The following is a 25,308-nucleotide window of genomic DNA, read 5'->3' on the forward strand; positions in this document are numbered from 1 at the left end:
CATGTTTGGCCAAACTGCGGGAGGCAGTGGAAGACAGGGGTGCCTGGCGTGCTCTGTACAGTACAGTGGTACCTCGGGTTAAGTACTTAATTCGTTCCGGAGGTCTGTTCTTAACCTGAAACTGTTCTTAACCTGAAGCCCTACTTTAGCTAATGGGGCCTCCTGCGGCCGCCGGAGCACGATTTCTGTTCTCATCCTGAAGCAAAGTTCTTAACCCGAGGTACTACTTCTGGGTTAACGGAGTCTGTAACCTGAAGTGTATGTAACCTGAAGCGCATGTAACCCGAGGTACCACTGTATATCACATTCCCCCACCAACCAAATTACAAAGTGATTCCCAGCCACCTCCACAAGCCTGAAAGCAGCCCAAAAATTTTTGAGAGGGGAACGCCAAAAAAAATATCATTATCAACACACGTTTACACAATGCCAGTCCTACTCTGAGCAGACCCGCTGAAGTTAACAGACCTGGCTAACTTAGGTTAGTTAATTTCAATGTGTTTATTTTGAGTAGAACTTAATTGACTAAAACTCACGAGTGTACAGCGTAGGATTGCTAGTTAACGTTATGGTTTTATTCTCTTTTTAAAGGTTTTCTTTTAAAAACAACAACCAAGTGGTGTATCTTTTTTTATGAAATAAAGGAAATAAAGAAAAATAGAATAGACAGCCATTTTAGTTGCAAATAATTTCCTATGCATGCCAAGAGCAGATTTCTCTCTCTCTCTTTCTCTCTCTTATAAAGGTAAAGGTAAAGGGACCCCTGACCATTGGGTCTGGTTGTGGCCATCTCTGGGGTTGCGGCGCTCATCTCGCTTTACTGGCTGAGGGAGCCGGTGTACAGCTTCCGGGTCATGTGGCCAGCATGACTAAGCCGCTTCTGGCGAACCAGAGCAGTGCACGGAAACGCCATTTACCTTCTCGCCGGAGCGGTCCCTATTTATCTACTTGCACTTTGACGTGCTTTCAAACTGCTAGGTTGGCAGGAGCAGGAACCGAGCAATGGGAGCTCACCCCATTGCGGGGATTCGAACCGCCGACCTTCTGATCGGCAAGTCCTAGGCTTTGTGGTTAAGTCCTAGGCTTTGTGGTTTAACCCACAGCGCCACCCGCGTCTCTTATACCCCACCTTAATTATTTTACAGTGGTGCCTCGCAAGACGAAAAGAATCCGTTTCGTGATTCTCTTCGTCTAGCGGTTTTTTCGTCTTGCGAAGCAAGCCCATTGACGGCTTAGCGGATTAGCGCTATTAGCGGCTTATCGGCTTAGCGGATCAGCTGATAAGCGGCTTACCGGCTTAGAAAAAGGGGGGGAAGGAAAAAAACCCCGCAGGAACTCGCAAGACATTTTCGTCTTGCGAAGCAAGCCCATAGGGAAATTCGTTTTGCGAAGCAACTCAAAAATGGAAAACCCTTTCGTCTAGCGGGTTTTCCGTCTTGCGAGGCGTTCGTCTTGCGGGGCACCACTGTACTTGATTTACACTGCATTTGTGACGTTCCATTTCATTACATTGTTGGTATCCGCTTTGGGATGCAAATCAAGCCAGGTCGAAAAGCCAAATCTTTAGCTGCCTCCCTGCCCTCTTGCTCCCGAGGAAGATATTCACTCACACCATCGGGCAGGTTGCGTGCATGTGCCCTCTTGCCTCAGGCACCCAAAAACTGCCTGCGCCGCCGGCCCTGCTGCTTACCAAAGGTGCTCCAAGCAGAGATGCTGATGGCTCAGGGCGCGTTTCCTCCGCCGCCCGCCAGGGGTCGCCGCTGCGTTCGGGCCGACCGGAAGTCTTCCCCTCTCCTGGCGGACGACGACGTCGGCAACAACAATAACAACAACAACAGGCCCGTCCTGGAGTACCCGGATGTTCCTCGCCCGCCGTTTCCGCCTGAGGGAGCGAGCGAGCGAGGCGCCGCTGCCGTCGCCGCCCAGAGTCCCCGGGCTGCCCAGCGTCGCGAGGTGGGCGATGGCGGAGGCCTCCGCGTCCTGCTCCTCCCCCTCCCCGGCTGCTGCTGAGGAGAACGGGGGCCCTTCTCCGCCCCCCCTTCCTCCCAGGGGCCCCGAAGGCGGCGGCGAGGAGGAGGAGGAGGAGGAGGAGCGGGAGGTCGGGGGCCGCCCCCACCGAGGCTGGAGCGAAGCCCAGTTCCGGCGCTACGGCTTCGCCACGCGGCCCATCCCCAGGCTCCGCCACGGGGACCCCCGGGCCGAGGAGCTCATCGAGAACGAGGTGAGCGGGTTGGGCTCCTTCCCAGACACAAAACACACGCCCCCCCTCGGAGGAAGGGGGGAGGGGTCCCCTGTGCTGAGACCGGGGGGGGTGGGGGGTGGGGGTTGAGAGGGGTAGGGTGTGGGGTTTGGCCTCCTCTCCTACGGTTTGCCGCCACCTTGGTTAGGGTGTCTCTAGCATTATTATTATTATTATTGCACACACAAAAATACGTATATGCATTTATACATTCCTGTTTGTCTAGCCATACCCCCAAATGTGTGGGGGTCGGGTGTGTGTGTGTGTGTATATATATATATATATATATATATATGGACGGGAGGAAGGGGGAGGGGTCCCCGGTGCTGAGACCCGGGGAGGGTTGCAAACGCCCTGGCCCCCTCTCCTACGGTTTGCCGCCAGCCTTGGTTAGGGTGCCTCAATCATTATTATTATTACACACACAAAAATATGTATATGCATTTATACATTCCTGTCTGTCTATCCATACCCCCAAATGTGTGGGGGTCGGGTGTGTGTGTATATATACGCGGACGGGAGGAAGGGGAGAGGGGTCCCCGGTGCTGAGACCCGGGGAGGGGTAGGGAGGGTTGCGAATGCCCTGGCCCCCTCTCCTACGATTTGCCACCAGCCTTGGTTAGGGTGCCTCCAGCATTATTATTATTATCATTACACACATACAAATATGTATATGTATTTATACATTCATTCCTATCTATCTATCCATACCCCCAAATGGGTGGGGGTGGGGGGTGTACACACTGACACACACACGTGCGCGCACACACACACACATATGCATTGTAGGGGTTATACTAACTAGATGATCATCAGGGTCCCTTCCAATTCTGTATACCCTGCCTTTTTCCTTGACAGTGACTTAAGGCAGCTTACAGTGAGAGGGATGGAGGCCTGAGTTTCCTTCCTGGAGGAAGTGGGGCGTCCCCTCTCCTGAGAGCAACCCACCCAGGCCCACCCATCTGCTTCCCCCCGCTTTGCCACCAGCCTTTGTTAGGGTGCCTCCAATATTATTATTATTACACATACACATGTATGTATATGCATTTATACATTCTTGTCTATTCCTACCACACACACACACACACACACACACACACACACACATGAATTGCAGGGGTTATATTAGATGATCCTTTCCAACTCTACAGTTCTGTAATACTCTATACCCTGCCTTTTCCCCTGACAGTGACTTAAGGCAGCTTACAGTGAGAGGGATGGAGGCCTGAGTTACCTTCCTGGAGGAAGTGGGGGGTCCCCTCTGCTGAGAGCGACCCACCCATGCCCACCTGTCTGCTTCTCCCCGCTTTGCCACCAGCCTTCATTAGTGTGCCTCCAGTATTATTATACATATACATTCTTAAATATACACCTTGCCTTTTCCCCAAACAGAGACTCAAGGCATCTTACAGCTAAAAACAAATCAGCTAAAAACAGAGAAGGAAGCTTTCATTATAAAAACCATTAAACATTGATAGAGTTAAAACTAATTACACATATGCTTAAAACCACACACAGAATTATAATCAAAACAGCATGGCACCAGCCCTTTAATTAAAAGCGGTCAGTTTCCAGAAGGTCTTCTTCACCTGCCAGCAGAAGGATAGGAAAGAGGGTGTTCCAAAGTTGCCTGGGAGCAGCCACCACAGAAAAGGCCCTCTCTGTATCTATGAGGGTGGCGGGACCAAGAAGAGGGCCTTCCTCAAAGATCTCAGATCCTGGGAAGGTTCACATGATGGAGTAGGGTTGCTGGATCAGGAGGCTTCAACCTTGAAAAAATAGGGGGGGAAGGGGGGCATAGAAAGAAGTTTTCCCACCTCCTCTTTTAAACACCCCCATGGTAGGAATATTCACTTTTGACAAGCAACCTTCAAATAAAGGCAAGCTGGCCCACGCATGCACAGGTTAGTGATTTGTGGCACATAGGCTGAGGAAAGAAGAGGGTGGTTTTTATATTATTTTTGTTGCAAAATATTTCTTAGTCACCTGGATCCCCTTTTTACTCATTATATTTTATTCTGCAGTTGCTATATGAAAAACCTGCTGATATTGTTCCTGTTTCAGCATTACCGTTCCTGTGCATTTACAACTAAAAAAGGGCTTTGAAAAAGCAAGTGGCGCTGCTGTGGTAAACTGGGGCATTGGACTGACGGCAAGGTTTTGGGTGTCTGCAAAACTAGAAGCAGCACCATAGTGGTTTGATTGCGGAATGGAAGGTGAGCAGCTTTAGGATAGGCAGAAAAAGTAGGCCCTTCTGCTGCCCGCCTTCTGTTCCCCAATTATTTATTTCCAAGGCTGATGTATTCTCATCATTGGAGTGATAGCCACCAACTTGGGTGACTTTAAGAGGGGATTAGACACATTCTTGGAGAATAAGGCTACTAATAATTAGCAGTGTGCCTCTGAGCATCAGCTGCTGGGGTTCACAAGGGAGAGTGCCATTATAGGTGTCCCTTTAGGCCAGGCTTCCTCACCATCGGCCCTCCAGATATTTTTGGCCTACAACTCCCATGATCCCTAGCTAGTAGGACCAGGGGTCAGGGATGATGGGAATTGTAGTCTCAAAACATGTGGAAGGCCGAGGTTGAGGAAGCCTGCTTTAGGTCCTTGGTTAGCCACGGTGAGAATAGAATGATGGATGAGATGGGCCTTTGCTCGATTTTACCCAGCTGGGCTCTTCTTATGCTCTTATGAATGCCTTTCATACTTTGTTGCCTTATACCCTTTCAAACAACTCTTTAAGTTCTTCAAAGACCTCTCAATAGAGGTATTTGGAGGCAAATCTGTGTTTGCTTCTAATATTTGAGTACAGTGTTAGAAATTTCCTGGGCGCCAGGCATATTTTGCTACTGGCTTGGGCCCAGTTGTGACTATATGGAGATTTCTGGGCACCATGTTGGCAGCCAGCATCTCCATCAAGCCAGTGAAAAAAACCTCTGCCTTAGACCATAGTTAATTCCATTTCCATTGTGTGTGTGTCTCCCTCTTGCATACTGGGGCAAATGAATTGTAAGGGCAAGCTACAGTCAAGCAACGTAGTTCAGATCGTAGAATTGTAGCGTTGGAAGGGATACTGAGGGTCATTTAGTCCAACCCCTGACAAATAAGCATTGTGTTGTGACCATAACCTAGGTTTAAGCTGCCATTTGGTGCCTTGCTTATATATCTCAGTTTTGAACACTATTTGAGTATCCTTATTGAAGAGTTAAGCATTTTGTTTCATGGCTTGAGCATTAATCAGAAAGGTAAACCCATCACCATTCTTCTTTTTGACTTCTAGTGTTCCGCTGTATCGAGCTGTCGTCAGTGTGTAAGGCTGTGCTTTATGAGTGACGGCAGTGAATAGTTGCAGCTACTTTCCTTCCATTGCTTATTCCTAATTGCAAAATCAGCCTGAATATTTGTGGCTGAGAGCTAGATACCTCCCACCTTACCTTGGGATTTTGCATTGCTATGCTTTTTGCTTTTTTCTTGTCTTTCCTAGGAGCCAGTGGTGTTGACAGATACAAATCTGGTGTTCCCTGCTCTAAAATGGGATCTGGATTATCTTCAGGAGAACATTGGGAGTGGGGACTTTTCGGTATATAGAGCAAGCACACACAAGTTCCTGTATTACGATGAGAAGAAAATGGCAAACGTTAAGAACTTCAAGCCTAAGTCAAGCAGGGAAGAGATGAAATTCAGCGACTTCGTTGAGCAGCTCCAAGAAATAGAACAGCAGGACAGTGGAGAAAGGTAACATCGGTTGGTGGCTTGGCGGTTTGGTTCTGTCGTGAGACATGGACTGAGTTCTTCTAAGGCAGGAGTGGGAACCTTTTTCAGTCTAAAGGCTGCATTCTCATTTAGGGGACACATTTCAGTGGCGGGTGGGGCCAGAGTGGATAGAGCAACTGGTGTAAGTTTTATCTCAAGTAAGTTGTGAAGCAGGACTGGTGAAGGGTGTGACATAGGAAAATAATAATAATAATAATAATAATAATAATAATAATAATAATAATAATTTTATTTATATCCCCAGCCGAAGCCGGGCTCAGGGCAGCTAACAACAGTAAAATAGTACAACATTCTAAAATCATTTCATTATAAAATTAATTCAAATCAAATTGATGGCAACCATTGGGCTAGAGTTCTGTGAAGATTGCCAAAGGAGGGAGTCAGGCTGTGCCCTGACCAAAGGCTTGGTGGAACAGCTCTGTCTTGCAGGCCCTGCGGAAAGATGTCAAGTCCCGCAGGGCCCTAGTCTCTTGTGACAGAGCATTCCACCAGATCGGAGCCACAGTCGAAAAAGCCCTGGCTCTAGTTGAGGCCAGCCTAACCTCTCTGTGGCCTGGGACCTTCAAGATGTTTTTGTTTGAAGACTGTAAGTTCCTCTGTGGGACATACCAGGAGAGGCGGTCCTGTAGGTACGAGGGTCCTAGGCCGTATAGGGCTTTAAAGGTTCAAACCAGCACCTTAAACCTGATCCTGTACTCCACTGGGAGCCAGTGCAGCTGGTATAGCACCGGGTGAATGTGATCTCGCAGCGAGGACCCCGTAAGGAGTCTCGCTGCGGCATTCTGCACCCACTGGAGTTTCTGGGTCAGTCTCAAGGGCAGCCCCTTGAGTTCTGAGGGCAGGAAGAGTCCTGAGGGCCAGATAGAGAGGGCTAGAGGGCTTCATTTGGCCCCCAGGCCCGCGGTTCTCTACTTCTGTTCTAAGCGACTAGTCTGAGATATCATCCCTGGCTAGCTGCTTGCAGGGTTTTAAACTGAAGGAAACGGTGAGACATTCTACATCATACAGAAATTCTGTCACAGTGCAGATTGATCCAAAACAGAATATATTTCTCTCTTCACACGGTCAAATCCTGTACTTCCTACCTTGTAGGGAATTCCTCCACTTTCCTGTTCATCCCCCTTTTACCATGCACAAGCGTCTTCCTGAAGCAACAGGATCATATCTAGTAGTTATTGTGCTAGTATTGCTGCTGAAGGCATCCAATAAGTGTGTTCCTTTGGGCAGCCCTCAAGGTGATGGGGAAAAGAAGTAGGATTCTGGACTTAGTGGGGGGCTGGTTCTGGTGCTCCCTTTCCTATTAAAGTCATTGGGAAGTGGCTGTGTAATTAAAGCCAAGAAAAAGGCTACAACAAAGGAAGTGCTGCACAGCTTGGGAGAAGAAACCCTTTGCTTCCTTTGTTGATTGCAGTGAGCAGAATCAAGGAGTCGCTCATTCGCCAGTTGTACAACTGGATGCGTGTGGTTTTTTTCTTTTTGAAAAATGGTTTGGCATTTTTGTCCATCCTCCCCAATGCTCAAAGCAGCTTCCTATAAAAATAACAGAATAAAAATAATAAAAAGATGCAGTTTTGAAAATAAGAGCATCATAAACAAGGGCTTTTTATGGGTTGTTTTATGGTTGGTTATATATGAGAACTGTTTACTCTGCTACTGCTATTTTAATGCTAGCTATTTTTACTGCTATTTTAATGGTGTATCTTACTTTGTTGCAACCCATCTGGAGGACATACACCCTAAAAGGCAGGCTAGGAACCTATTATCATGATCAGTATAATCAACAGCAGTATTAACACTAGGTCACAGTCCCTAATCCACTGCTGTAGATCTTTTGGAAGATAGGTTTTGCATCCTGTCTGAAAGGATACAAAGATAGGACAGCTTCTAGACTGATCTCTGAGAATGAGAGTACCTGAAACCATGTGTGCATCAGGGAACAGATGGGTCATCCTGCATGTGTATACCTGCCCAATTTCTATTGACTTGGTACTGCTCAGTTGAATCCTTTCCTTAAATCTGCAGTCCTCTGGGTGAAGTTAGCCTTTGCTTATCAGGTTTCTATATACAGTGGTACCTCGCAAGACGAATGCCTCGTAAGACGAAAAACTCGCAAGACGAAAGAGTTTTTCGTTTTTTGAGTTGCTTCTCAAGACGAATTTCCCTGTGGGCTTGCTTCGCAAGACGAAAACGTCTTGCAAGTTTGTTTCCTTTGTCTTGCAAGTTTGTTTCCTTTTTCTTAAAACCGTGCATTCAGGGGGTGCAGTTGCGACTTGACTTCGAGGAGCAACTCATAGCACGCGGTGTGGTAGCCTTTTTTGAGGTTTTTAAAGACTTTGGTGATTTTTGAAGCTTTTCCAAAATCCGTGCTTCACAAGACGAAAACATCGCAAGACGAAGAAACTCGCAGAACGAATTAATTTCGTCTTGCGAGGTACCACTGTAAGTGAATGTATTTTTGAGGCACTGGCTAAAAATGAATGAAAAATGGCAAGCAAGATCTTCCTTTTTGCAGACCTACATGTAAAATTCTCCTTTCCCCCTTGTTTTCTGCCATGTGCAGGCTTTATCTGCAGCAGACTCTGAACGACACAGTTGGGAGGAAAATCGTGGTGGATTTCCTGGGCTTCAATTGGAATTGGATTAACAGGCAACAGGCAAAGCGAGGCTGGGGTCAGCTGACATCCAACTTGTTACTGATCGGCATGGAAGGTAGCAGATCTGCCTTAGACTTAAATGTGCCTAAAGGTCTTTGGACAACTCATTGCATTTTGCTTTTAGCATAGACAACTTCTTAGGGATTCCTTTTGCACACAAACACCCAACATCTAGCCCCTGTTATCTCATATACGAAAATCTGACGTAGGTGATTCAGAAGCCTGATTCAAAGAAGCAGTGTCAGGGATGTAGTCCATAGATGCCAGGATAGCCAACATTATGCCTCCCAGATCTTGTTGGACTCCAGGCAGCATGGCCAGCGAGCAGGGATGATGGAAGTTGGAGTCCAAACGTCTCGAGGGCATAACTTTGCCTACCCGAGGGCCTCTTGTTCACAGGTTACATCTGAAAAGATAAACCACACTTTTCTTATTTGGTTCTTACTTCTTTCACATGCATCCATTCCCTCTGGCTGCACAAATAGGCCGCATGGCAGTTATCTGACTGCTCTAGTGAGAAGGACTTTTTGCATGTAACTAATTCTTCCTTGTCCTGTAATGTGTACTACTGTCTTGTTGCGAGGACCCAGATGATGCAAGTGTTATAAACCGATGACATACATTCCTAAGTGTCCTCTGTATAACTGAATACACTGTTTAGATCCCCCCTTACGTAGAACTTGATTTATTTTGGTGCATGACCAGTGCAGATCACCCATTGTAAGGTAATGATTCTATCCTGCCTTTCAGGACAATCTCTCACAAGACAGCCTACAGTAAAACCTTTACACTACCTCCCTTGCTTTGGATAGCTCTCTGTATGGATAACTATTATTCAGAAAACCTCTAAACCACAGCCGTTAAACTGGTTTTGAATTGGTTTGTCAGTGGCTTTCCTTACACAATGATGGGAGCTGTTGCCTTCAGTGGGTCCTGAGAGTGTTGTTAAATTGCCCAACATGCTCTTAAAACTTTATTTTCTAACGGTTTACTTGTAATGTAGGCACACCCTCATTATTAATACTTGTGTTTAGAGGGCTGTCAGGTTTACGGTGTCTCTGTTTCTTTTTATGAAGGGAATGTGACTCCAGCACACTATGACGAGCAGCAGAACTTCTTTGCTCAGATTAAGGGATACAAGCGTTGCATCCTGTTTTCCCCTGACCAGTTTGAGTGCCTCTACCCTTATCCTGTGCACCACCCATGTGATCGGCAGAGCCAGGTAAGGCGACATCTGTGCCAAATGGCCCCTACTTTGTAGGAGTATGTGATATTAAATATTTGGGTGGCATTCAACTTAGTTTTTCACAGAGTAGACTGATGGAAATGAATGGACCTAACTTATTCACATTCTTTAATTTCAGTGGGTCTGAGTAAAACTGAGTTGAATACTATCCTTTGTTCTGATCAGATGGAAGATTCACACAGGCTTCTATGTCCTGTCTAACAATGACCAGCCTGAAAGAGGTCACAAGCAAAACGTGATCTGTATTTTCCTCCTGTTATTTGTGGTCAACGTCTCTTTGTCCTGTTCAGGCCTTACTTGCTGGTGTTTAGTCTGATAATTTAGCCTAACCCCTTGATGTTGAAGGAAAGAGACATGAAAAGCAACAACTGTGCTGCAAAGAAACCCCAGTGTGCAAGCAGGTGCTTATATGTGGGGTTTCTGCACACAAACACACCCTGCTTTCTTTTCAAACGATTGCATGTGATTCAGTGCCATGGGGAAAAGTGTGGCTGTGCTCCAGATTAAACGCAGCAACGTCCCACATTATTGCGTTTGCATCCTGCCTCTTCTCTGAGGAACTCAAGATGGTTCTTCCCCATTTTACTCTCTCAACAACTCTCTGAGGCAGGTTTTTCCGAGAGAGAGAGAGAGAGAGTGGCTGGCCCAAGGACACACACAGAACTTTGTGGCTGATCGGAGCTTTGACCCAAATTCTACTCCCAACACACTAATCCCTATATCACACTGGCTCTCCAGTATGCAGCATCCATACTATACACTATACGTTACACTATACTAAGAAAGCACTATACTATTGGATGCAAGGTGAGTAGTGCATTGTCTTCTGAACATGTGCACTCCACATTGGCATGAGTAACCAGTTTTTACAACCGTATGTGTAGCCTTGTCCAGGGACAACAAATTAATGGGATGGAATTTGCCTTCCACCAAGGTATCTAAACAACCTACCAAATTTCTAGGTAGCCTATCTTTTTTTTTAAAAAAAATGTAAAAGCAAGATTCTAGCTCATGATTGGACTTCAGCCTGAACCCAACCTTCCCCATTTCATTTGCTTACTGTCTACCTATAGTACAGACATGCAACACAGACCTCTTTTCTACCATTTACTGATGTGCACTTAGGAGACAAACACAGTCTATTACTGTCTGTCTTAATACTGTGTTAACTGATTTTGCTTTGAAGAAAACACTTTGGGTTAAATCTAGAATTTAGTCTAGCACTTGACTTTCCAGGTTAACTTTTGTGACTAGTATGCAGCAGGTTGTTGTCTCTACCTGGGCTCGTGCAGGTTTACCTGAGGGGAATTGGGGAATGGGAAGGACCATACCCTGGGGAACTCTCTAGATGACCTTTGTGACTTCAGCCTCTTCAGTGACATGTTCTTTTCTCCTGTTTTGCTAGGTTGACTTCGACAATCCTGACTATGAGCGCTTTCCCAATTTCCAGAACGTAGTTGGCTATGAGACAGTGGTGGGCCCAGGCGATGTGCTTTATATCCCCATGTATTGGTAATGAGCATAGACGGAGGATTGGACAGGGTGGTGTGGGAATGGGGCAACTGCAGCAGAACCCAGGGCCCCAGATTAAGGAATGGGAACCTTGGGCTCACAAGAGGCCTATGGATCTTTCTCTTTTGACTCAGATGTATTGTAAGGCCTACAGTTTTTACCTTCTCTGTGTATTCAAAAGGGAGGGAGTGCTTCCTTTATCCTCAAGATACGGAGGATAAATAGGCTTTTGTGTTTTAAGGTGTTCTCATGCCAGAAGAGAGAGGAAAAATAAAAACATCCTTGACATTTGCTAGTAGCTTGGATTTGGGCGGGTGGGTTTAAGTAAGGTGAGGCTTATCCTTTCGCACTCTCGCCATGGCAGTTCAACACAGGATCAAAATGTTCCAACCACTGAACATTTCATACACAACTGTGTAATATTTTAGTCCATCTCTACTGGTTTTCTAAAAAAACCCCCAAGTAGCTGAGGCTAATCTCATGGAGTGAGTTCTCCTTTACTGTAAGGGTAGAGTAAGTGTGACCCAAGCCGGATGTGGATCTGTCCATGTACCAATCTCTATGGGACTTAAATGGGAAATGGCGCACATCCCACAGGAAGTAAAAGTATAGGGGAAAGAGAGAAAGTGCCTGCCTTCGGTTCCCGTAGCCCTTTCAACTTAGAATGAAAGTGAACCTACCTTTGTCAGGTTGGTACTGAAGGCGGGAAGCATGCTTGCTTTGTATTCTGAGATAAAGTATACACATGCAAGAGAGCACCCATTCATGGGAGTGTGATCCACCAAGCAACTTAAAATAAGTACAAATACAGTGGAGCCCCGCAAGACGAATGCCTCGCAAGACGAATAACCCGCTAGACGAAAGGGTTTTCCGTTTTTCGAGGCGCTTCGCAAGACGAATTTCCCTATGGGCTTGCTTCGCAAGACGAAAACGTCTTGTGAGTCTTGCGATTTCTTTCCTCTCCCCCCCTTTTTCTAAGCCGCTAAACCGCTAAGCCTTTAATAGACGCTAAGCCGCTAATAGCGCTAAGCCGCTAATAGGGTTGCTTCGCAAGACGAAGAGACTCGCAGAACAGATTCTTTTCGTCTTGCGAGGCACCACTGTTGAAACAGCAAGAGGTCACGGATAATCATAGCATAGTTCCCTGGCACGAAAAGCAAGTAGGATAGAAGCCAGGGGGATAAAAGAATAACAAAGGCTCAAGCTGAGCTGTCTGCATTGATACTGTAGCACTGACGTTGTTAATTCTTAAATTCTCTGTGGCTAGAATTGGAAACGTATACAATTTCCCTGGCCTTTCTATTATTCTATTCAGGTGGCATCACATCGAGTCTCTGCTGAACGGAGGAATTACCATCACTGTAAACTTTTGGTACAAGGTAAACATGTCACTGGCTTTTGTTGCTGGCAGAAGAGAACTTTGCGCATGGACAGAACAGAAACATAGAGCTGCTACTTGAAATATTTGTTGTGTGGTGTAATGCAGTATTGACGTTGCTGCGTTATAAAATCTGTCCTCTTCATTCTACACACCTCTGAGGGCTGCTTAAGGTTCCCTAGAGTTACATTAACTCTTCCAAACCTGGCCTGTGTTCTTAATTCCATCTCTTAAAGAATTTGTAGGGCTACATTGGTGTTCAGTAAATTTGCATACCACCCTTCATCCAAAGAACACAGGGCAGTTCACAAGATAAAAATACAAAAGGAGAACACAAAGTACATAACAGAACAAAAGCAAAACCAACCAATACCCCCCCCCCCCGCAAACATATTTAAAAGGACATAGAATGCTAATCAGCCAAAGGTCTAGTTAAAGAGAAACTTTTTCACCTGACACCTAAAGATATGTAATGAAGACTCATGGGGAGCCACTGCAGAAAAGACCCCCTTCTCATGCTGTCACCCTCTGGAGCTACCGTGGAGGAGGCACACAAAGAAGGGCCTCTGTGAAGTATGTAGTTCCTTGGGTTGAAATAATGCCTACCGTATTTTTCGCTCTATAACACGCACCCAACCATAACACGCACATAGTTTTTAGAGGAGGAAAACAAGAAAAAAAATATTCTAAACAAAACAGTGGATGTATGATTTTTGTAGTTCATGCTGTGGCCACAGACATGTGATCTGACAGTGAGTTTGGAGTAGCCCAGTGCAAAAATCCTGAGGATCCATGTGGATCCATGCTTTGTAACCACATTTTAAGTGGGGAGGGAAGGAAAAGCACTCAAGGGACAAGGAGCACGCGTGGCGTTGGTGGAGAAGGATGCTGCTAATAATGAAGAAGAGGGGTTTAAGGGGAGGAGGCTCCTCTCCTCTCCCATTTTTCTCCTTTAAAGCAAGCAGGCTCTGCTTTTCTTCCTCCTCCCCGCTCATCCCTGGCTTAGCGAGCTGAAAAACATTGCTGCTATGTAGCGAGCTGAGTGGGGAGGAGAGGGGGACAGAGAGCCTGCTTGCTTTAAAGGAACCAACCTCTCCTGCTTTGCTCCTTTAAAGAAGCAGGCTCTCTGTCCCTCTCTCCTCCTCACTCAGCGGCTCTTCTCCCGCTTTGCTGTTTCAAAGCAAGCCACGGAGGAGGGAAGGAAGGGGAACCATGGATCCTCTGCTCACGACTGCAGCAGATCCCCCCCGCCACCCGTAGGCATTCCCTCCATAACACACACAGGCATTTCCCCTTTCTAGGAGTGTTATGGTGCAAAAAATACGGTAATTGTTTAATGGTGATGGTTCTTTTAGGGAGCCCTTTCCTAGACCAGCATTTGTGCAGTGACCTCTAGTATGACTCTGTGCCATTTGGCTGCTAATAGAATACCAACCATTCTCTTGTCCCCCACTGTTTTATTGGCCACTGTTTTATTGTGCTTGGGTGTGTGTGTGTTAGTTTTTTCAAGTAACATGAAGTGCTACAAACTTATGATCCTGCTGTTTCCTTTTGGTTTTTCTGCTACCTCCCAAACCAGAAACCAGAGTGAGCGCTGCAAGTTTGATGCTAGTCTCTTTGTCTATATTATTATAATAATAATTTATTATTTATACACCACCCATGGGTTTGTTTTGATTTGGAAGCTTCCTAAGTGTGTGTGTGGGGGGATCCTCTTTGAGAGTATGAGCACATGTAAATATGTCGACACAAAATTTAAAAAATTCCTTCCAGTAGCACCTAAAGGTAAAGGGACCCCTGACCATTAGGTCCAGTTGTGACCGGCTCTGGGGTTGCGGTGCTCATCTCGCTTTATTGACCAAGGGAGCCGGCGTACAGCTTCCGGGTCATGTGGTCAGCATGACTAAGCCGCTTCTGGTGAACCAGAGCAGCGCACGGAAATGCTGTTTACCTTCCCGCCAGAGCAGTACCTATTTATCTACTTGCACTTTGACGTGCTTTCAAACTGCTAGGTTGTCAGGAGCAGGGACTGAGCAATGGGAGCTCACCCCGTTGCGGGGATTCAAACCACCAACCTTCAGATCGGCAAGTCCTAGGCTCTGTGGTTTAACCCACAGCACCACCCGCGTCCCAAGTAGCACCTTAGAGACCAACTAAGTTAGTTATTGGTATGAGCTTTGTGTGCATGCACACTTCTTCAGATACACTGAATGCACACGAAAGCTCATACCAATAGCTAACTTAGTTGGTCTCTAAGGTGCTACTGGCAGGCATTTTTTAAATTTTGTGTCAACTACGGCAGACCAACACGGCTACCAACCTGTAATGTAAATATGTGTTTGTGTTTTTCCCAGGGTGCCCCAACTCCCAAAAGGATTGAATATCCCCTAAAGGCCCATCAGAAGGTGGCAATAATGAGGAACATAGAGAAAATGCTGGGCGAGGCGCTTGGAAACCCACAAGAGGTACAGGACAAACCTGGAAACTGTTATTGGGGGCCACGGGGGCTAAGTTGCACAGAAACCCCCGAGTTCTAATTGGGCCCTGAGAGCACCAAAACAGCCTAATTCTGTCAGTCGTTTGCAGTTCCTTAGATATGCATGAAGGGTTAACCCTGGGAGAAAAGAAAGGCTATAAATTATGCCATATATTTATGTACCGTATTTTTTCTCTCTATAAGACGCACCAGACCACAAGACGCACCTAGTTTTTGGAGGAGGAAAACAAGAAAAAAAATATTCTGAATCTCAGAAGCCAGAACAACAAGAGGGATCACTGCGCAGTGAAAGCAGCAATCCCTCTTGCTGTTCTGGCTTCTGGGATAGCTGTGCAGCCTGCATTCACTCCATAAGATGCACACACATTTCCCCTTACTTTTTAGGAGGGAAAAAGTGAGTCTTATAGAGCAAAAAATATGGTATTTATTATAAAATACCTCCGGACATCATCTACGAAGATGCCAGGGTGGTATTAAAATGAAAAGGAACACAAGCAAATCCGCTACAAAATGTGGGTTTTAATAGAGTCATACGAATTTGAGGTATCTCTGGTACTATTTGCCCAAAGCCAAGTGACATCCCGGTTTAACTTTTGAGGTTCAGCACTACGTCGTTGGCAAATTGACATCTCTCAAAACTTAAGATACAATAAGATCTTCTATATACATCAGGAAACGTGGCGGATTTCAAAAGTAGGCTGATTCACCCAAGGGGCAGGGTTTCAAAGGTCTTCGGAGTTCAATAGATGTTACGGTTAGGGAAAACCTCTGTAAACAATTGCACACTGGTGTTGCAAACAAGTGACAATTGACAGTGATTTTAAGGGCTGCTTGTTCTACTGGGGTGAGGGCTCCAAACATTAATGTTGAGTTCCAAGCCTGTTATCCTTTACTGAGAATGGGTTGGAAGATAGACAAGGACAATAGAGACTTTTAAAAAGACTGGGAACCATTTATGTTGTATTTACAGAAATATTGTAAAGACGTGGACTCACTAGATTTATATTCCTTTTTGCTTTTGAGACAGTGTTGATTGTGGTGATTATAAAATTGTAAAACTTAATAAAAAATATTTTTTTAAAAAAGAGAATGGGTTGGAAGATGCACAGTAATAATAATAATAATAATAATAATAATAATAATAATAATAATAATAATAATAATTTATTTATACCCCGCCCATCTGGCTGAGTTTCCCCAGCCACTCTGGGCGGCTTCCAATCAAGTGTTAAAAACAATACAGCATTAAATATTAAAAACTTCCCTAAGCAGGGTTGCCTTCAGATGTCTCTTAAAGAGAAGATAGCTACATATTTCCTTCACATCTGAAGGACGGGTGCCACTACCAAGAAGGCCCTCTGTCTGGTTCCCTGTAATCTCACTTCTCGCAATGAGGGAACTGCCAGAAGGCCCTTGGTGCTGGATCTCAGTGTCCAGGCTGAATGATGGGGGTGGAGATGCTCCTTCAGGTATACAGGACCGAGGCCGTTAAGGGCTTTAAAGGTCAGCACCAACACTTTGAATTGTGCTCGGAAACGTACTGGGAGCCAATGCAGATCTCTCAGGACTGGTGTTATGTGGTCCCGGCGGCCACTCCCAGTCACCAGTCTAGCTGCCACATTCTGGATTAATTGCAGTTTCCGGGTCACCTTCAAAGGTAGCCCCACGTAGAGCGCATTGCAGTAGTCTAAGCGGGAGATAACTAGAGCATGCACCACTCTGGCAAAACAGTCCACAGGCAGGTAGGGTCTCAGCCTGCATACCAGGTGGAGCTGGTAGACAGCCGCCCTGGACACAGAATTAACCTCTAGTGTTGACTTCAACGGTGTTCTGCTCTTTCCAGCTGTGTTTACAGTTTTTCATCTTGGGAAGATTTTTGGCTGTGCAAACATCACTCCATTCGGCATATGTCTATAGCCAACAGTTTTTGTGGTTTTACTCCTTTGTTGTTGTCTCAACAGGTGGGCCCCTTGTTGAATATGATGATTAAGGGGCGGTATGACTAATCCTCGGCCTCTGCGGTGGTGGATGTTGTGAGCTGCTTCACAGACAAGTGGAAGATACTAGGCGCTAGTATCGCACGCAGAAATTGAAAGACTGAGGTGCTCCTGGCACAACTCTGCCCTGTCCTGCACCAACGTAGGGAGTGACTGGTACCATCAAACACTCCCGTCCATCCCTCTTTCAACTTCACTTAACCTTCCAGAAGATCCTGTGCTTTACGAAGTAGGAACCTAGCTGCCAAGGACTCATGTGTCTGCAACCTGCCAGTATACAGAGATTGGCGCCTGGTACTTGCCTGCCACCTGTCACATTGCAAAATACTTTTTTTGGGAGGGAGCAGAGTTTAGATTGGTCCTGCCAGTCGTTTGCGTTCATCCCACCAGCTGAATTGTATGATGTTGCATGAGGGGTGGACGCAGTAAGTCTCAAAGTCTTGAGAGTCTCCCGAAGCGGGAGAGAACCTTTGGCCATGTAAGACTCCACTGCCTGCTTATTTTGCCTGGGAAGTGAAAGCAATTGCATGCTGGCATCTGCATAGTTGCCTGTGTGAGAGAAGCAACTAGACAAGCCATTTAGATCTTCCCTCTGCACCTTGGCATTAGAAATCTCCCCGCCACCCCTTCTCTGAGGTTTAGCTTCCGTGTTTGTCAAAGGTCGCCTTCTCTCTGATGGCACAATTTTCTAATGTAAAGCAAAATTATGGTTACAAGTACACAGAGGGAGAAGGTAGGGATGGAGACAATAAAGTCCTCCAAGTCCGCTGTGCCAAATTAACATCGAAAACAGCGTTTTGGAGGGCCTGACCTCTTAATTCTGTTGGAAGTCCGGGCTGAAATCCCCATACACACAGATTCCCTTTGCTACACTCCGGACGGCTTTTCCACAATGAGCACCATTGCCCTTTGTCAGTAAAAAACACCTTTGTGTTGTGTTTCTCTTTCCATACATGGAAATGTTAATTTCACTCCATCCTCAGCCTTCTGCATACTGGATTATAATGGATAAATAGGTGGAGAAGGGGAACAGCAAAGTTACAGTAACACTTTATTGCAGTGATTTTTTCGACAGACTTCTATGTAGGGTGGAAGCCTCTATTTTCCATTCTATTCCACTTTTCCCTGCTTGGCAGGAAATGTGGGTGTTTCTGGCTGTGTTTCATCAAGACGAGAGTGCTGAGTAGAGATCCCAGCTTTGTTCCTTTGCCACAGAGGTGCTTTTCTGTGAAATGGAGAATTTTGAGAAGACCTCGCTGCAAAAGCTTTGCTTGTCCCAGCAGGAGAGAGGTCATGACCAGCTTGCTGGGACAACACCTGAGCATGACTTCACCTTTTCTGGGACAGATCACACTCTTATCCTTTTATTGTACGGATCACACTCCTAATCTTTTACTGTGAATTCAGAATGCAGTAGCTGAAGACATTCTGGAGAAAGCTGGGTAGTGGTTCAGATTTCACTGGGCAGGTCAGACTCTTTAATGAGGGAGCAATGGAGCTTTGTCATAAGCCAAACCTACTGTTTGATTTAGCTCTGCCAGCCACATAGAAGCAGTGGAATGCCAGAGTTCTTGCCATAGATAATAGATCGGGAAAGGGGATGGAATGGCTTCTGAAGAGCAAGATTGGACTTGGCAAATGGTAGTACTAATAAATGCATTCTGCCTTTGCCTGAGGGCAAAAGCAATTCTTGTGCTTCACGGAAAGTGCCCTGGATGTGCAGCAGTATTGGCCAGGGTGCCAACAGAGACTGGAGCAATTTGTGGAATTTTGCTGTTGCATAGAGCCCATGCGGAAAGGGGCCACTCGCCTCGCTTGGAATGGAGAGGATGGGACTTAAACACAACCTTCGGATCTCTCATTTCTTTTTGCCAAAGGTAACTTTTGAAAGTTTTTTAACGGTTGGTTTTTTTTAAAAAAGAAGAAAAATAAATCATTGCGCCTGACCGGTGCAAGAACTCAGTTTACAATGCACTGATGGACTGATTAAGTTACTGTCTTCTCTTGTGTTTTTTGTGTTTTTTTAATCCTATGCTTTTGATGCCCTGCTGTGGTATTGGGAAAAGCTGTGTGTGTGTGTTTTCTGTGATGATGTGTGAGGACATGTGGGAAAGGCGTAATGCATCCTGAAGCGTAGTTCTTAAAATAAAACTGTCCAAAAAGAGAAGTATGGTGTTCCCTTTGTTCTGCCCAACAAATGGCCCTCTCTATCAGAGAACTCGATCAGGACTGTGGGAATGGCTATCCCTTTGAGGGCTGTGGCATAGGCTCGCTGTGTAGTGCTCAGACTCTTGGTGCTGTTGCTAGAACCTTGTGTTTGTAGATCTCTGGAACTACAATTTTCACCTACACTGTTGGGATCTCCGCTCGGCCAAGCTGATAAAGCTCATCTTCCTCCAAGTCCTTCAGAATCGCCCTCCTGACGAATAATGAACGACCTGAGCCTTTCATAAGGCTCCAAGGCACGTTCTCCCATTCAGCAGAGAATCCAGCACAGGGAAGTGATGAGATTTATGGCTGCATGCTATGCTTTATTTCTTATTACACAGACAACAAAGAAATATACATCCTCTCTCTATGAAAGCAGAGAGCAACCGAAACAAAGGAAACAGGAAACCAGTAACGTCACATCCGTCTCTAGTCTCCCATGAGATTTCCAACAGAAGAAGAAGAAGAAGAAGAGTTTGGATTTGATATCCCGCCTTTCTCTCCCTTTAAGGAGTCTCAAAGCGGCTAACATTCTCCTTTCCCTTCCTCCCCCACAACAAACACTCTGTGAGGTGAGTGGGGCTGAGAGACTTCAGAGAAGTGTGACTGGCCCAAGGTCACCCAGCAGCTGCATGTGGAGGAGCGGGGACGCGAACCCGGTTCCCCAGATTACGAGTCCACCACTCTTAACCACTACACCACACTCGCTCTGGAATGTAAACAGAGCCTTGTGACTCCAAGCAGCTGCTCAGTGGCAAACAGGAACTAACATACAGAGCCCTTCCAAAGGAGGTTCATTGCCCGTGGCCTTCTGGAGTGTACGTACAAACCCACCCTTGTCTTGGCAATGTATCTGGACCAGGGCTTCTCAAACCTGGGTCTCCAGCTGTTTTGGGACTACAATTCCCATCATACCCTGCTAGCAGGACCAGTGGTCAGGGATGATGGGAGTTGCAGTCCAAAAACAGCAGGAGACCCAAGTTTGGGAAACCCCAATCTAGACATTGAGAAATCTTTGCTGGTTATCAGCCCAGCTCAATAGCGCATTGGCTCTAGAGCAACAGCTTATAGGGAGGGAGCAGTATCCCTTTTACAGCAGGTCTTGCCACATGGTGGGTGTGTTTACCTTGGTGCTTCCTTCATATCTCACTTGTTGGCCTTTATTTGGTTGTGGTTGGGAGGGAGCTTGTCGCACAGGGGACTGACTTTCCTTCCCTGACATCCCAGAAGATTCTATTCATCATCTCTACCAGTAATATATCATAAAAGTGTTGATTGGGCTACAATTCAAGAGGGTGCCTTTTTTGCTGGGGGGCATGCAAGAGACTGTGTGAATTAGTAGCTTGCAGCCCAAGAATGGGCTGCTTTAGTTCAAATCAATAAAGGTAAAGGGACCCCTGACCATTAGGTCCAGTCGTGGCCGACTCTGGGGTTGCGGCGCTCATCTTGCTTTATTGGCCGAGGGAGCTGGCGTACACTTCCGAGTCATGTGGCCAGCATGACTAAGCCGCTTCTGGCGAACCAGAGCAGCGCACGGAAACGCCGTTTACCTTCCCGCTGGAGTGGTACCTATTTATCTACTTGCACTTTGACGTGCTTTCGAACTGCTAGGTTGGCAGGAGCAGGGACCGAGCAACGGGAGCTCACCCCGTCACGGGGATTCGAACCACCGACCTTCTGATCAGAAAGTCCTAGGCTCTGCGGTTTAACCCACAGTGCCACCCACGTCCTATGTTCAAATCAATATACGTATCCTAATCTGGTTTTTTGGCCCTTGTTGACCCCTCTCGTGATTGCCAGGTCTCAGTGTTGCTTTCACAAGAGAAGGCACAGCTGGCAGAATTCCAGCGTTTTGCCACCCTGTTCCTTGGCCAACCTTTCTAATCCTCTTCTCTTCCTCCCATGGGAACTTAAGCACTGTGAAGTTGCATCTAGCCTCCTCCTCTTCTTTGCCATTTCACTTCTCTTCCACCTACCCTTCTGTTTCCTGTTTCTCAGTCCCTTGCACTCTTCCCTTCAGCATCACCCCTGTGTGAGATTTTCAATCGCAACTCAGCTGACAACTCGCTCTCCCCTCGCTGGCTTTGTAGCTCGGCTGCAAACTCTGATCCCCTGGGCGACTGAACATTCCCTGCCGCCACACCAGTTCAAGTCAGTAAATGCTGTAGAGACTACAGGTTTCCCCAGGCTGACTTATGTAGCTAAATAACAACCCGGCATGCACATAAAAAGGTAAAGGACCCCTGACAGTTAAGTCCAGTCGCAAATGATTCTGGGGTTGCTGCGCTCATCTCGCTTTACTGGCCGAGGGAGCTGACATTTGTCCGCAAACAGTTTTTCTGGGTCATGTGACTAAGCCTCTTCTGGCGAAACCAGAGCAGCGCATGGAAACGCCGTTTACCTTCCCACCGGCACAGTACCTATTTATCTACTTGCACTTTGACGTGCTTTCAAACTGCTGGGTTGGCAGGAGCTGGAACCGAGCAACGGGAGCTCACCCCATTGCGGGGATTCAAACCACCGACCTTCCAATCAGCAAGCCCGAGGCTCAGTGGTTTACACCACAGTGCCACACGTTGCGTCTGTATACCATGGGTAGGCAAACTAAGGCCTGGGGGCCTGATCCGGCCCAATCGCCTTCTAAATCTGGCCCGTGCGCAGTCCGGGGATCTGTGTGTTTTTACATGAGTAGAATGTGTCCTTTTATTTAAATGCATCTCTGGGTTATTTGTGGGGCTTGCCTGGTGTTTTTACATGAGTAGAATGTATGCTTTTATTTAAAATGCATCTCTGGGTTATTTGTGGGGCATAGGAATTCGTTCTCCCCCCCCCCCCAAAAAAATATAGTCCAGCCCACCACATGGTCTGAGGGATGGTGGACCGGCCCCCTGCTGAAAATATTTGCTGACCCTTGGTCTATACCAAGCCTTGTTCTAGTAAGCACATTTTTAAAGGTTATGTCTCCACCGTGGGTGGTGGTGGTGGGGCTTAGGAAGGGATCATGTAAGAAGCAACAATTGCACCGCTTCCATCTTAGAAGCAAGGTCCAAGTCTGCAGAAGACGAAGAAGAGTTTGGATTTGATATCCCGCCTTTCACTCCCTTTAAGGAGTCTCAAAGCGGCTAACATTCTCCTTTCCCTTCCTCCCCCACAACAAACACTCTGTGAGGTGAGTGGGGCTGAGAGACTTCAAAGAAGTGTGACTGGCTGGTCCCATCTTGGAAGGACGGAAGGATTCGCACCCGCTACCCAAAAGCATTGGTCTTTTTCCAGTGCCTCGTCGACCTAGTCTTTGGGGTTTAATTTAGAGTTAACTGCTGAGAAGCTGGTAGGTCTCCTCTGTGTAATTTATTGCTCCAGCTTGGTGGACGGCCCTAGTGCGAGAGGCGGAGGAGCTCTCATCTCGCCACGACAATGAAACGTAAGCTCTAATTACTGCCTCGCAAAGTCAAATATTTGTTGCAAGCAGAGGATTAATTGGCAGGGGAAGGGAGAGACAGTGGAGGCTCTCGCAGAATAACAGGAACAGATGCCTGAATGCCTTGGGGAAGCACAGCTTTCTCCTACAAACCAGAGCTTTAAATTACAAGGCTTTTACTGATGCCAACAGTTGTGGGAAGTCATCTGCTCTCATTTGCGTAATGGCTTCTGTCACTGCTGATTAGACAGAGGATGAAAGAAAAGAAATTTGACAATTAGGAATGAATGATCATTAATCAGAAACTTGGTTAGGAGAAGGGGAAAGAATATCCCACAGACAATAGGGAACAACCTCGCTTGTGTTCCGCGGTGGCAGACATTTGTACCCATAGATGGGGGCGCAGAAACTCGTTCTCCAATGTATGACGGCCTGTTCAGAAGAATTCTGCAAGGAGATAATATCCGGGAGTTATTTGTCAGCATCTGAAAAACCCAAGGGAAATGTCTTGCTCTTCTCCATCCTAAAAGCAAAGCAAAGCGCTAAAATCTTAAGGACTATTTTGGCTCATGTTAACCCAGTAAAAAGCCCCCTTCCTGCTGTTAACAGAAAAATCTGAGGGCTCCCTTGGACAAAAACAAAGACACCAACCAGGATAACTTGGAGCAAAACAGCAGCCTGTAGGCTTGGCCTTTATTGAACTGCTGCAACAGGGTGCTCCCCTCACTTGCAGGAGAGAGGAAGGACACAGAAAAAGTGGTTTGCAAGGTCTTATAAAGACTTTTGAAATTCCCATCCTGTAGATCAAGCCCACCCCCAGAAACATCATGCATACATCACAGAAAGGAGGGGTTGAGGGAGGAGTTGTGGTGGTAACCTGAGTGTCCTGTCACCTGGCTGGTTCCCCCTTTCCCCCTCCCCATGAGTACTTTCCAGGTGACAGAGGGGAGTTGGCAGTTTCCTGCCCCCAGAGGGAAGAGCTGATTATTGTCCTTTGTTCCAGTCCGTGCTGAATCCACTCCCATTTGCAAGTTCTTTGTGATCTTGATGGTCTTCTGTCTAGGACCATCAGGGTTGGCATAGCAACTGGGCAGGGCTCATGTGGATGTGCTGGTATGTTGAAGGGATTATGGCTGCCCTGTATCAAACCTTCCCCATTTTGTAGTCCTTCCTTCATGGAGTAAAATAAAAGTGGAACAGTGCAAATCCAATGTACGGTTGATTTTCTATGAATTTATAACAGAAGCATAGCGTATGCAGTGTGAGTGTGAGTGTGTGTGAAGTTTGTACAAACTGAATGATTGGGGGGGGGGGCATTCCTGCTACACTGCCGCGGACTGCTGACTGCTCCAGATCATAAACTGCTCCTGAGAAATTCAGTTTCTCAAGTAATCTGCCATGTAGGATGGTGTGTTTTTTGAGGGGAAAGCAAACAAAGTCCCCATAGGGTTGCCAGACTACTTCCAGGCCAATAAAACTTGGATAGGTGTTTCATGAAAAATGTGCAAGCAGTAAAAACCATTTTGCAACCCTGTCAATCTTTGCATCAGGGATTTTCTGGGCCAAGTACACTCTATGTGGATTGGGTCCTGTGCTCAACCTGAAAAGGCGATAAGAAGTTGCATAACAATTGAATGCCCTTTGTGTCATGGGCAAATTTGTTTCCTCTCTTACAGGTGGCATGGAGGCCCCAAAATAAATCGGCCACACACAGGTAATAAGATGCTTGGCAGGCAGAATGTCAAAAAGGTGAAGTTTTCCCTTTGATTGCAGTTGTATACTAGAAAATGTTTCCCCATGCAAAGAACTCTAGCTTTGAGTTGTAAACCAGTTGCATCCCTGGAGGTCTTTCATCAGCTGATCTTAGGTTTGCAGTTCATTGTAAAAATCATGGTATTTCAGAAATTCAAGATCCATAGCAATCATGTTCAGTTGCTCACGCTTGGACAAACTCAAGATTTCAATTGTTAAAAAGCACGCAATGTGTTCGTTTTGCTGTGGTTATTTAATGATACAACAATGTTATCCACACAAGTCAAACTACATGCAGATCTCGCTGTCGGAACACTTGGTATCTGAAATGGAAATGGAAAACACAAAGAATTGTACTCAAACCTTGCTACATGAATGGCTGGTTCAGATATCCAAGCAGCCGGAGTTTGTCCCCTTCCTTTCTTATTTTTTCATTTATTTCATAAAATCTATATATCGCTTGATTGTAAAAAAAAAAAAACAACAACCCTCAAAGCAGCTTATGAAAGATAAAAGTCAAGGAAAATTCACAATCGTACTTTAAAACATGCAAAGGTTAAAATACGAAAACATTAAAATCTCACCAACTTTCTAAGCATCTGGCTAGACTTGTCTAAACAAGAATGTTTACCA

At 46.2% G+C, this 25,308-nt stretch overlaps 1 protein-coding gene across 1 annotated transcript; it reads left to right on the forward strand.

Moving 5' to 3' along the window:
* Positions 1 to 1,695: 1,695 nt before the first annotated feature.
* Positions 1,696 to 19,464, forward strand: HIF1AN (hypoxia inducible factor 1 subunit alpha inhibitor). Its single transcript, XM_081864362.1, is given in 9 exon segments — positions 1,696 to 1,890; positions 1,892 to 2,221; positions 5,724 to 5,974; positions 8,574 to 8,722; positions 9,744 to 9,889; positions 11,319 to 11,425; positions 12,741 to 12,804; positions 15,158 to 15,268; positions 17,262 to 19,464. Coding segments are annotated over 9 exon segments (1,383 nt in total). The 5' UTR covers positions 1,696 to 1,710; the 3' UTR covers positions 17,307 to 19,464.
* The last annotated feature ends 5,844 nt before the right edge of the window (positions 19,465 to 25,308 follow it).

The sequence above is a fragment of the Podarcis erhardii genome, assembly GCF_964252035.2.
Source record: "Podarcis erhardii genome assembly, chromosome: 5".
Lineage (NCBI taxonomy): Eukaryota > Metazoa > Chordata > Lepidosauria > Squamata > Lacertidae > Podarcis > Podarcis erhardii.